Genomic DNA, 14,052 nt, shown 5'->3' with positions numbered 1-14,052 from the left:
GGGTACTGTGTGACATCTGTGTCTTTGAAGAACCAAATGAACACAAAATCCTTTTTAAAAATGTATGGTAGTGACAACATTACAAAGAAAACTAAATGCAATAATGCTGTCTTCAGCTGCACTGACAACCTATATTAATCTTGCTTTGTAGATTTTCATTTATACACGAAATGATTTCTAGTAGTAATTGAAACTAATTGCCTGAAATTATTTTGTGTAACTTTATTGCATATTCTAATACAATATTAAAGCGAATAAAAATCACTTGTATCCTCATTCTTATGCTACTCATATGAGTACATATATTTTTATAATTATAAATACAGTTGGTGCTATGTATACATGGGTTTTGCATCCATGGATTTAACCAACTGTGGGTCAAAAATCTTTTTGGGAATAAAAAGAAAAAAAATACAATGGAAAAAACACAGATTTAAAAAATACAACTGTCTATATTCATTTACGTTATATTAGGTGTTATAAGTAATCTAGAAATGATTTAAAGTATAAAGAATGATGTGCATAGGTTATATGCAAATACTATGCAAGTTTATGTCAGGAACTTGAACATCTGTGGATTTTGGTATCCATGGGGCATCCTGGAACCAATCCTCTGTGAATACTGAGGCATGACTGTATATATAAATTAAACGTAGTTTTATTTTTTTAAGCAGATAGCTATTTAGCTCTCATCATGATTATTTCTAATTTCATAATATCCATTGAAATGATCTCATATATAAACCTTTTTTCAAGCATTGAATACATTGTCTGCAATTTTTTGATATTTGTAAATGCTATAATAAAACACCCAAGCTTAAAAAGACAGATGGCCTCTTCATCTTAAAAATCCCAATAGTAGTTTCATGTAATGATGCCTAACAAGAGTAGTTCTGCTTTATAAAACTTTGTATTACATTCGCAAATTTGATACATTAGAATAACTTATCAGTTTTATATTAGGAAGTAAACTATACTGATCAAATGAAAACCTTAAAATTTCCAATGCTGTTGAAGAATTTGTTGATAAAATACAATAGGGCACTTCTTAGAAGAATCTCTTTTTAAGAGAGATTTTAATGACTTTTTATTTCTGTGTTTAGAAATTCATTTTTTCCTCTATGAGCCAGGCACGGTGGCTCACGCCTGTAATCCCAGTACTTTGGGAGGCCAAGGCAGGCAGATCACTTGAGGCCAGCAGTTTGAGACCAGCCTGGCCGCCAGGGCGAAACCCTGTCTCTGCTACTACTAAAAATATAGTGATTAGCTGGGTGTGGTGGCACATCCCTGTAATAGCCCAGTTACCTGGGAGACTAAGGCACAAGACTCTGCTTGAGCCCTGGAGACAGAGGTTGCAGTGAGGCAAGATCGCACCACTACACTCCAGCCTGGTTGACAGAGCAAGACTCCGTCTCAAAAAAAAAAAAATAAAATAAATTCATTTTTTGGTCAAAAAGGACATAAAGACATACTAATAATACAAACTCCATGAACATAGGGAATTTTCACTGTGTTGTTTATGCTGCACCTCTAGTTTCTAAAATAGTACTTGGCACATGGTAAAGGTGTTTATAGCAGTATTATATTTGATAAATTTTAAAAATTGGATATACTCTAAATGTTCATTAATAAGGGGTTGATTAAAAGTGTAGAATAATCATACAATGGTATACTATTTTGTTGAAAAAATAGGGTTTTTTCTATGTATACTGACATTGACACAATATTTTGTTCCATAAAAAAAGCAAATAGAACAATAGTATGTGTAGTATGATACCACATTTATTTTTACTATTTTAATTTAAAAATACTCTACCCACACATAGCAGTTCTTAAACTTTTTGGTTCCCTGTAATTACTGAGGACTCTCTGGCTTTTGTTTGTGGGAGATATATATTTATATGTTTTTGTTTATATTAGAAAGATATATTTACTTTCTAATGGTAAATATGTATTACAAAAATACGTGTTTATGTTAAAAATTAAAACTGAAAAAAATGTATGTATTTAGAATAAGAAAAATGAATCTATTATATGTTAACATAATGTATTTTTATGAAAAGTGACTTTTCCAGAATGAAAACATTCAATGAGAACAGTGGCATTGTTATATATTTTATAAATCTCTTAAATTTGTAGTTTAATAAAAGGAGACTGGATTCTTACCTGCTTCTGTATTCAACCTGTCATGATGTTTTAGTTGAAGTTTGTCATTAAAATCCAGCCTCACATTGATATGTAGTCAAAACATTGGAAAGTATTTTAGTTGCCTTTTCAGATAATTGTAGATAGATGCTCTTCTTTGATATGATACCAAACCTCTATAAGTAGTAGTTTCTTAAATGTTAGTTGCAATGTGGAATGTCAAACTGTATCAGTGAACTTTTTGTACTCTCGTCTCATAAAATCCTTTTGTTTATTTTGTACTTTGAATGGATCTTTTACCTATGCATGATGTTATATGCATGATTGGTTTTTATAAAAATCAGAATTTTTCAAATGCATTGGTCACATTTCATTATTCCATATCAAAAAACTGCATTTGTGAATGTTACACAAATCTCATTGGAAAGGTCTTCAAGTATTGTGAAGTTGTCCAGATCACAAAGATGAATGCTAGTTTTTCAAAATTCTACTTTTTACTTGAATGCTCAAATCTTATAATTGGTAACCCGGTTGGTTTTTCTTTAGTTGATAGGCTTATTGCTTTTATGTGTTGAGAATATGTCTGTGAAACATCCATATCTGGAAGAGTTTGCCATTTCTTTGTTCATTTGTAAATAGTATTGCATTTTAAAAAGTGGTGAATTCACTCTTATGATGGCACTGATAAACTAATGATAATAAAGAATTTCCAAGCCTGGCGCAGTGGCTCATGCTTGTAGTCCCAGCACTTTGGGAGTCCAAGGCTGGCGGATCACTTGAGGTCAGGAGTTTAAGTCCAACCTGGCCAACATGGTGAAACTTCGTCTCTCCAAAAGTATGAAAAAAAAAAAAAAATTAGCCTGGCCTGGTAGCTGACGCTTGTAATCCCAACTACTTGGGAGGCTGAGGCAGGAGAATCGCTTGAACCCAGGAGGCAAGGCTGCAGTGAGCCAAGATTGTTCCACTGCATTCCAGCCTGAGTGAGAGAGACTCAGTTCCCAAATATGTAAAATTAAAAACAAAAAAGCAAAATATTCACACTGATTATATTGGAGTAGTGGGAAAATGCTAACTTTTTTTTCTTTTTTCTCATTCTTTTTAAATTTTCTGTAATGAATATTTTATGTTATGTAGTTAAAATAAAAATGTTATATAGAGTGTGTTACAAAGGATACCTTACAGAGAGTCGAATGTAGATTAAGAATAGTTATTTTTCTCTATTTTTGTTGTTAGGATTTAGGTCCTGAATATGAAGGTATATTTAACACTTCATTGCAGTGGATCTTAGAAAATGGAAAAGATGTTGGAATAAGGTAAAGGATCTGATTTCCACTTTGACCATTTTGTACTGGGAGAAGTGATTTTGACTTTACATTCTACCTTACTTATTTTTAAATAGGTGTGTTGGTTTTGGCCCTGAGGAAGAATTGACAAATATAACTGATGTGCAGTTTTTACAGTCCACAAGACCACTGATGTCTTTTTGGTGTCGTTTTCGACGTGCTTTTGTTACTGTAACTCACAGATTATTGTTGTTATGCTTAGGTAAGTTGTAAAGGTAAGAAAGGAGATAAATTGCAGTCTGAATTTTTGTGTGTATTTCACTAAATGCGAGTTGAGAATTCATTTTTGTGATTGTTGCCACATAAGTCACAGCTAGATGTCTTCTCTAAATATAATAAAAATAATGTCAGGATCATTCTAAGGGCTTAGAAAACAGTAATATAAGGAGAGGTAGGAATAAAACTTTATCATAAGACTGTCACAAAAAAAACAAGTGTGGTTTACATAGAAATTTACAAGTGTATACATAGAAATCTACTTTAGAAAGTAGAATTGAAAAATATAAAAATTGAGCTTATTTTTAAATAATAGTATTATAAATTAAGTTTATTAAAATTATGTTTAGTTTTTAAAATGTCATTTACCTAAATTAAAATTTTTATCATTTTTTAATTGATAATAGGGATTTAGGTGATAGTTTTTTTTTTATTATTTCTTTCTTTCTTTCTTCTTTAAAAATAATTCATTTTGGCCAGCTTTAGTGGCTCACATCTGTCATCCCAGCACTTTGGGAGACTGAGGCAGGAGGATTGCTTGCACTCAGGAATTTAAGACCAGCCTGGGTAACATAGTGAGACCCTACCTCTACAAAAAATTTTAAAAATTAGACAGGCATAGTGGCATGTGCCTGTAGTCCCAGCTACTTGGGAAGCTGAGGTAGGAGGATTTCTTGAGCCCAGGAGTTGGAAGCTGCAGTTAGCCATGATTGTACCACTGCCCTCCAGCCTGGATGACAGAGCAAGACCCTATCTCAAAAACAACAACAAAAGAAAAATTCATTTTCTTTTTTAAGATGATTTTTGTAAGATTTAGTATGTTTAGTCTCATGAGATTCACTTTTCTAGTCATTTTATGCTGCAAAGGAAAAAAGTTTGTGAAACATATTTAATTTTTTTAAAATAGTAGTTAGAATTTGAATGTTCACTTGTCAAGGTAATGGAAGAAATGCTTTTTTCTAGAAAGAAGTGAAACTTTGGAAAATGTTCAGTATTAATTTTTTTTATGTAGTTTTAATCGTATAGGTAATTCAGCCATCTGTCTTGAAGATTCATTCCATTGTGGCAGTTAAAATAATCACTGCAATATTATTGAGTGATATTGACCACAATTTTTAAAACACAAAGTATATTAATATTACAGGTGTAGTGATGGTTTGTGTCGTTCTGCGTTACATGAAATATCGATGGACAAAAGAAGAGGAAGAAACAAGGCAGATGTATGATATGGTGGTGAAGATTATAGGTATGGTATTTCTAAGAATCTCAACTATTTCTAAGAATCTTAACTATTTCTGGAAGAGTCATTGTGTGATTAAACTACAACATTATGTCAAGTGATTGATTCCTTTGTAAATTTTATTTATTTTTAGATGTTTTACGAAGTCATAATGAAGCCTGCCAGGAAAACAAAGATTTACAGCCTTACATGCCTATTCCACATGTACGCGATTCCTTAATACAGCCTCATGACAGGTGTGTTCAAAGCATTGTGAGTTCAAGTAAATCAGAAAATATAGGTGCTTTCTGCAGTATTGAAAATTATATTGAGAGCTGTGACCCTTCTCAACTAGACTGACTTACTGCACAGGTTTTGTTTTGTTGGTACTTTATACTCTCTTTCTAAATTCTCTTCTGTTATTCTCCTGATTTTGAGTGACACTTGGATTTCTAAGTCATTCTCATTCCTAGGCATTCTTGATTCTTTGTTGTTAGTCTCCATCTTATTTCGTTTAATTTCATGTTGATAAAGAAATAGATGATAGCCAGTGGCTGGTATTTTACTAATGTTTTTTAAGTACTAACTTTATTATTAATGAAGCTTTTAAAGTAAAAACTAAATACAACTTTTTGAAAATAATAGATAATTCCATATCCTGAAGCAGCATCTTGACCCTAGCAACACATAATCGCCAGTGGAGCTTTGGGGGAAAAAAATACAGATATTTGTGCTCTAGCTCTGGAAATTGAAACTCAGTAAATCTGAGATGAGGTATAGGCATCTAAATCTTCTTTGAACAAACTCCATGAGTAGTGGTAAGAACAGCTAGAGTTACCATTACCTCAGATACTAATATTTCAAAAAGATGACATAAGCAGAGATGATAGTAAATTTGCCCTTTTGTTCACATGATAGGAAAAAAATGAAGAAAGTCTGGGATAGAGCTGTTGACTTCCTTGCTGCTAATGAGTCTAGAGTTCGCACGGAAACACGAAGAATAGGTGGTGCAGATTTTCTGGTTTGGCGGTGGATCCAGCCTTCTGCATCCTGTGACAAAATATTAGTTATACCTTCTAAAGTATGGCAAGGTCAAGGTATGTATTTTTAAACATCAAGAAAGTAATTTTCTTCCAATTTTTCAAAATGACAAAAATGTGTTAAGTGAAACAGTACAATCGAAAGATGTATGAAGGCAAAGCTGTCTTTCTGGTTCCATTTCATAGAAGGAATCAGTGTTAGCTTCTTAAGTATCCTTCCACAATTTTGTCCTTGCTAATGCAAACGTAAATGGTTTATCTTTAATAAAGATGAATATTCCTTGAATCTTGCCTATTTCACTTAACAAAACAACTTAGTATTATATATAAACTGCATTCTTTTCATCTAATTTCTTTATGTAAATAACATAATTTGTTACATATACAATATAATATATATAACCTGTATGTATATAAGTGAAGTCATAACTTTTTAACCGCTCTTTTTTTTCCAATTTTTGCCTGCCTCCTCTTACTAAGACCTTTCTATTTATGTATCCGTCCTGCCAAGTAACTTTTGTGGGTATCTTTCCATATTTTTCTTAATGCCTACATAGTTTCAAAAACATGTATAAATAAGGAAGGGGTAAGTTTGTAGGGGGTTTTGAAGATTGGCTGCCATATGTAACCAAACCTTTGCTACACAGAAAAGCAGAAAACAATGCATCAGAAAATTATGACTTTTTCTTATAAAAGTATGTCAATATTTGCTAAACACAGTATTTGTGGAAAAGGTAAGTAATTTGTTTTGGACATGCAATACAAAGTCCAGTCATTCCTTTTTTATTCTCCAATTAATTTTCACTTTGAAAAAGCTTGAATAAGAGGCTTCTTTAAACATGGCATAAAAGTGATGCTCTGTCAGGGTAAATAGCTAAAGCATCCAGGGCTTAATACCTGGGTGATGGGTTTGAGTTGATAGGTGCAGCAAACCACTATGGCACACGTTTACCTGTGTAACAAATCTGCATGTCCTGTACATACATCCCAGAACTTAAATTAAAAAATGATGCTTTGATGTTGCCAACGATTATACTATTTCCTCTAAATGATGCATGCATTTCAGTTTCCCTATAAACTGAAAATAGAGAATTCCTTATTTTACTTGACCTCTTAACAGTGTTTGACAGTTCAGCGCTCCTTGAAACTTTCTTCATTGGGATTTGGGGATGCCACTTTCTTCTGGTTTTTTTTTTTTTTTCCTCCTACCTCAGACTTTCTTCAGTCCTTTTCTAGATTATCCTCTTTTTCTTCACCTCTAGGTGTTAGAGTTTCTCAAGGCCATCTTTTTTTTCCCACTCTGCCATCTCTTCCTAGATGATCATCTTGCTGTGACTTAATTTACCATATTGGGATAACTCCCAATTTTTTATTTTGAATGAAGTCTGGTTTTCAGATTTTTGTACCCAACTATATATTTCTCTGCTAGGAGGTGGGCACCACAGATTCAACATGTACACCAGCCTGATCTCTCCAGTGTTCCTAGTCTAGTTAATGATACCTTTTCTGAGTTGATTCTGCATAAACTTAGGGGTAATTCTTAATCTCTCCTTTATCCCTCTTTGTCCAGTCTTTCAACAGGTCATGTCATGTCTACTTCATAATATGCCCTGATTCTATCCACTTGTCACCTGCACTGTTGGCCTGTCTTACCCACATCATTATCCTCTCCTTCTTAGACAACTATAATATAATAATAACCTTCTAACTGGTCACCTTGCGTTCACTTCTGCTTTTACCTGAGTCTCCACATAACAATGTATTTTAAAATTTGTAGTTTTAAAAGACAGATTTCATACTCTTCTCCTTAAAAACATTTGAGTAGCTTTTTATTACTCTTACGATAATGCCCAAATAATTTTTTGTAGCCTACATCATCTTAAATAATCTGACATCTTCTGTAGATTTATCTTTCTATTCTTTCTACTCCAGCCACATTTGCTCCTTCTTGCCCCAGGAGCTGTGTACAAGCAATCACCTCTGCTTGAAATTTTCCTTTTTTCTTCACCCTGCTAATTTTTATTCTTCAGTTCCCACATAAATTTCACTTTTTCAGGGAACTTTTATTTTCTCATATGAAGTTAAGTTACTTTTAAAAAGCTGTCTATACTTTCCTTTCTTAGGACTTAATAATCACAGTGGTACTTTCTTACATGACACTCTTCATCATCTGTCTCTCCCATTAAACTGTAAACTCTTTGATAGCAATGACTATCTGTCTTATTCACCTTAACATCTAACCAGGGGTCTGGCTCCTAGTAAAAGCATGCAGTGAATATTTTTCGAATGAACTGAATAATTGAATACCTTTCAACAAATTGGAACAATGACAAATAGTAAATCTAACTTGTTTTTTGTAGCATTTCATTTAGATAGAAGAAATTCACCGCCAAATAGTTTGACACCGTGTCTAAAGATTCGGAATATGTTTGATCCCGTTATGTAAGTATTATGATCAGGGGTACATGTAACTCTTATTCTGAATATTTGGCTGGAAAATGCATGATATTCTTATAATGGTGTGTCTGTAATTGATAATGTTTTTCTTCTGAATCTCTACTACAGAAACGTTATGTTTTTCTCTTTCATTAAATTCCAAGCACAGATTTGGCCAAAGGACACTAATGTGTAAAGATTTGTAACACTTTTATAAATCTTTGTATTCCCTATGAATCCTCATAGCAGATAAATAGATAAATGCTTGAGGCAAATTAATGACTCATGTCATTATACATGACTGTCATTATTTTTGCCTCAGTAGAAAATAATAGATAAAAAAATCACTGCTTCTTACAAATTTCAAATCTCAAATTGTAAAAAGTTTCCTGTAAAGATGTATACACCTGCTTCTCTACAAAGTCCTGTCTCCACTTGTCAATGTAATATTTGAAGAACTTCTCAGACTTTATAATTCAAACAACATATGCTTCCAGAGAATAGCACAGTCAAAAGTGCCTACCTTAGAATTCATAGTATTTCATATATAAGCTGTAATAATTCTTACAGTTAGCTTCCTGAGGGTACTGCTTATCTATCCAGTGATATTACAGATTAAATTCTGTTTAAAAGTCCCGACAGTGGAGTGATATTACAGATCAAATTCTTTTTGTTTTGAAAGTCCCGACAGTGGTAATTACAATATGTGTAAAATACCCCCAGAGTCTCATCACTCATTGATGAAATTCCAAATAAGTGACAGCAAAATTGGAAATGTGAGGAAGCAGTATGCCACCTGTTTGCACACACACGTACACACACACACACACACACAGAGACACCGCCTCTAATTTTGCAGAGATAGAAACAATTAGCAGTATGATGATACCTCTGTTGGAAATCTCACCTCATATCTTAGGAATTCGCAAGTCCACTATTTTATTACCTAAGGTGAAAATTTGTGATTTAAAGTGAAGTCATTTTCCTCTCTCTCCTACCATCTTTGTCTCACAAGCAAGACAAATGTGCATTACTACAGCAGAAAAACCTTAGAACTGTCGTTATAGTAAGGTGGCTGTACAAAATGTTAGTCCTGTATCATTATTCTGGAAAAGAGAAGCTGAAATACAGTATTTACTAAGATTTTTCTTTAGGAATTTGAACATATCATTACAATTAAAGAAAATAACATTTGGCCGGGCACAGTGGCTCCCACCTATAATCCCAGTGCTTTGGGAGGCTGAGGTAGGTGGATCACTTGAGCTCAGGAGTTCGAGACCAGCCTGGGCAACATGGTAAAACCCTGTCTCTACAAAAAATACGAAAGAAATTAGCCAGGATTGGTGGTATGCGCCTATAGTCCCAGCTATTTGGGAGGCTGAGGTGGGAGGATGGCTTGAGCCTGGGAGGCAGATGTTGCAGTTAGCTGAGATCACGCCACTGCACTCCAGCCTGGGTGACAAAGCAAGACCCTGTCTCAAAATAAATAAATAACATTTAACTTTTACAACTGTAATAAGTTCACAACTCATTTAAAGTACTTATTAACACTAGAAAAAAAACTGAAATAACTGTTAAGTACACAGGATTTTTAAACATAAGAATGACCCAATCCATTTTTTCTGCAGCGGTGGGCTAGTCTTTTATTGCCTCAGCTCTCTGCACTCCTTTTTTTTTTTTCTGAGACAGAGTCTCACTCTGTCGCCCAGGCTGGAGTGCAGTGGCATGATCTAGGCTCACTGCAAGCTCTGCCTCCCAGATTCACGCCATTCTCCTGCTTCAGCCTCCCGAGTAGCTGGGACTACAGGCGTCCGCCTCCACGCCCGGCTATTTTTTTTTTTTTTGTATTTTTAATAGAGACGGAATTTCACCATATTAGCCAGGATGGTCTCGATCTCCTGAACTCGTGATCTGCCTGCCTCGGCCTCCCAAAGTGCTGGGGTTGCAGGCGTGAACCACCATACCCGGCCAGTTCTCTGCACTCTTACTGGAATGTGAGAGGAGGGCTGAGACTTCTGAATTATTATTTTTAAATCCACCTCCTGTTAGTCAACAAACATTTACTTAATACCAATTAAAATCATATGTAGTTTTAAAACTATCCCAATTCTAGTAGTATATATATGTTGTAAGAGACAATGAAGAATTTTTACCGAGTAGGAATATGGTTGTTGATTTTTGTTTTCATTAACTTTTAGGGAAATAGGGGATCAGTGGCATTTGGCAATTCAAGAAGCAATTTTAGAAAAATGCAGTGATAATGATGGCATTGTTCACATTGCAGTAGACAAAAATTCACGTGAGGTAAAGTAACTTTTAGTATTGAATTTCATGTTTTGGATTTGTTGCTATTAAACTAAGACTATTTTCTTTCTTTTTTAATATCCCAGGGTTGTGTATATGTTAAATGTCTGTCTCCAGAATATGCTGGAAAGGCTTTTAAAGCATTACATGGCTCTTGGTTTGATGGTAAGAAATTTGAGTATTACAAACATTTTGAAAAGATAGTTATAGTTTAATTTTAAACTATACCAGATTTCAAGTAAAAGAATTTAGGTTAGCATTTTTTTTGAGTAATAATTTTAGATGACTTCAGCTATGTTTTGTGCTCATATGTCTTTTGCCACAGTTAATTTTCTGCAAATATTAAACAGTTTTACTGATCTAAAATATTATTTCTATCTTACAACAGGGAAATTGGTTACAGTAAAATATTTACGGCTAGATAGATACCACCATCGCTTTCCACAGGCTCTCACTTCCAACACTCCATTGAAGCCATCAAATAAACATATGAACTCTATGTCTCATCTTCGTCTTCGGACTGGCCTAACCAATTCTCAAGGAAGTTCCTGAAAATATTTCCTTCCATTTCTAAGACTGTTACTTACAATAGGAAAATTCCTGTTTGGCTTTTTGTCTTCCTTTTTAAATGCTTTTTGTATGTAATATTTTTATTGATGAATACATCTCTGAACGTTCCAGAAGTCTTAAGGTTCCAAAGGGATTTAGCAGTGAGGCAGCAATGCTGAGTAGGTAGGATAATTATTTCATTCAGTTTTTGGAGCTCAGTTAAGCCAATGCATTTAAAGTTTTGCATGAGGAACATTGACTTTATTAAGCATTTTCAGATGTGGTGGTTGTATTTTTGCACCAAGAAGTGTTTGGATAACCACACAAAAGCATGATGAAAAGGCTTCTTGTAGTCCCATACTTTCTTGTGAACTAATGTTGTGAATTTTTGTATGCAGTCACCTGCATAGTTCCTACAGGCTAATGTGGTAAAACTGTTGATTTCCCAATTTAACCTTAGGTTTCTGTTGCTTGTAAGTGATTCATTTGCTACAGCTGGAATATGGGAAAATTAATTTGGGCTTAGTGGTTACAAATATGTGTAAGTGGATGTATATGTACTTAAACTGGCTTTGTATATATGTATAAATGCTGGTGGTGGTGAAAGTAGTCTTGTTTTGTGAAGATGTCTGCATTAAAGCAGTAAAATAAGCTTTCTATTTTATTCATAATCTAATGTGTGTGTATATATGTATGTGTATATGTGTGTGTATATATATAGGTGTGTATATATATACACACACACAGATATACACATATGGCTGTACTTTTGCATAGATCAAACAGCCAAACACCTGGAAGTATTAGATACAAGTTTAAAATATCTTTTATAGGTTTTATATAAAAATGTCTGAGTATGATTTTGTGTGAAAGTTCTGATACCAGTTGTAATAGATTCAAATTTATGTGAGCAATAAAGAAGAAATTGGCAGATATTGGAAAAATATTTTGTGTAAAGCTGTATTTATTATAGATGCCAGGGCTGTGACATAGTACCATTGGGATTAAGTCATTTTCCCAATCTATTTATAATTTAATGATATGTTAGTGCCTCTGTTATATGTCAAGTTTAAAGCAGGGCACATTGTTGCAGCAAAATGTGTATTTGACAAATTATACTTGCAATTTTGGGTCATGAAAGTTTGCAGTATAGTAAATGCACGATTGACCGTTGCTTTGTGCCTCAGTATTTAATTTGTTTCAGTAAACGTACTTTATTACTGTTTTGATTTCAGATAAAAATAGTTGCTGAGTAAATTTTACTTGTAATCTACAATTGGCTTTTTAAAAATAACCTGTTGATACATAATTGTCAGTCCAAATGAATATGTGAAGCAGCTGGAATTGTACCAATTTTGGTTTTATTTAAAGCTCAGTTTCCTTTTCGTTTTATTGTATGCGTTGGGTTTGCAGCATGAACTTGCACAGATAATGCACGTTTTCTGGTTAAGTAAACATGATGCACACTATTCTGTAACAGAAAGCCCTATTGTGCCTTACCTATGTGCTTTTGTGGGCACCTTGTTTATGAAGAATAAAAAATGATTTGTTATCTGAAGAGAATAAATTTTAAATTCTCAGTTTATGTCTCAGATGCTAACGTGTGAAAATATAAATATATATAATATATAAAGTAACCAATCTTCCTGTATTTTATGTGCATCTTAGTGATTTATCTGAGCTTAGTGACCCCCATCTTGTAACCTGTTGCAAGAGTGAATGTAAAAAATAGTTGTGGCATTTTAAAAGGTCGCCTTTGATGCAGATGCATCTTTTTCTTGCTTCTAAAACATATTTCATGTAAACATTGTACATTTATTATTGTAATATATACTATTATGCAGCTTATTTTACCTGAAACTGTTAAGCCGACCAAGATCCCTCCCTGCAAGACAGATGGGAATGTGTATAATAACTAGGTATTTGAGAAGTTCTGAAGTTTGATGTAATCTGTTACTTGTCCTGTTAAAAAAAAGGAAAAAAATTCTAATTAAAAATTTATTAGTTTTTTTTTTATGTGTCTTGGCTTTTTAAAAACTTTTTAAGTGCACTGTGTCTGTATTTATTTTTTTACCTGTGAAAATAGGTGTGTTTAGTTTAAATCAGTTTGACAGTCTATGAATATTTGTGCTTATGAAGATGAAGACCATAAAGTTAATTTTAGCTATCCATCCCCTTAGCATTTTATTTTTTCTCATGAAAATGTCTTCATCCAACTTTCAAGTATCTGAACCAAAATAGGGCAAGAATGTCAATCAGCTGCATCACAAAGCATTAGTTCTGCTAGATACTTTTTCAAGCAAGACTTTCTTTAAAAGGAAGCATTTCTTTTTCTTTTAACATTCTGGCTTGAATTCTGTTGCATTATAAACTATTAACAAACAGTTCATAGGCTAGTTACTTTAAATAGCATTGGTTTAGACTTTTTGATATGTTAATCAAGTAAAAAGAAGACTAGATTAGTCAGTCATGTGGTACACTTATTGATTACTAACAAATGCCAAGTCCTGTTACGCGTTAGGGATACAAAGATGAAAAACACATGACCCAATCCTCAAGATGGTCACAGTCTAGAGGAAGAACACAGAGCAGATAAAAGATAATGTGGAAAATACAGTGAGAGTGAAATAGGCAGAAGAATTCTGCGAGTAAAGAAAGGCACCTTTTATGCATCTTAATATAGAGAGAAGACCTCAGAGCAGGTGAGGCAACAACTGAGCCCTATTTTAATTCAGTTGAACACTCTTAATTAGTATAGATACAATTAATTATAGTTAGTATACAATTAGTATAGATACAA

The 14,052-nt window shown here is 33.5% G+C and overlaps 1 protein-coding gene across 1 annotated transcript in view; it reads left to right on the top strand.

Moving 5' to 3' along the window:
• LEMD3 (LEM domain containing 3) overlaps positions 1 to 13,264 on the top strand; it is an 80,703-nt gene extending 67,439 nt beyond the window's left edge. Inside the window, exons 5-13 of the mRNA XM_033221383.1 lie at positions 3,379 to 3,458; positions 3,545 to 3,690; positions 4,849 to 4,950; positions 5,078 to 5,180; positions 5,842 to 6,020; positions 8,324 to 8,405; positions 10,598 to 10,703; positions 10,790 to 10,868; positions 11,092 to 13,264. Of these exons, the coding sequence (XP_033077274.1) occupies positions 3,379 to 3,458; positions 3,545 to 3,690; positions 4,849 to 4,950; positions 5,078 to 5,180; positions 5,842 to 6,020; positions 8,324 to 8,405; positions 10,598 to 10,703; positions 10,790 to 10,868; positions 11,092 to 11,255 (1,041 nt within the window). The 3' untranslated portion in view covers positions 11,256 to 13,264. The remainder of the gene's footprint in view (positions 1 to 3,378; positions 3,459 to 3,544; positions 3,691 to 4,848; positions 4,951 to 5,077; positions 5,181 to 5,841; positions 6,021 to 8,323; positions 8,406 to 10,597; positions 10,704 to 10,789; positions 10,869 to 11,091) is intronic.
• Positions 13,265 to 14,052: the final 788 nt, after the last annotated feature.

This window comes from Trachypithecus francoisi, unplaced genomic scaffold, assembly GCF_009764315.1.
Source record: "Trachypithecus francoisi isolate TF-2019V2 unplaced genomic scaffold, Tfra_2.0 Lachesis_group11, whole genome shotgun sequence".
In the NCBI taxonomy this organism is placed as follows: Eukaryota; Metazoa; Chordata; class Mammalia; order Primates; family Cercopithecidae; genus Trachypithecus; species Trachypithecus francoisi.
Note: the sequence above shows the minus strand (reverse complement) of the source record. Positions and strands in the feature narration are given on the sequence as shown.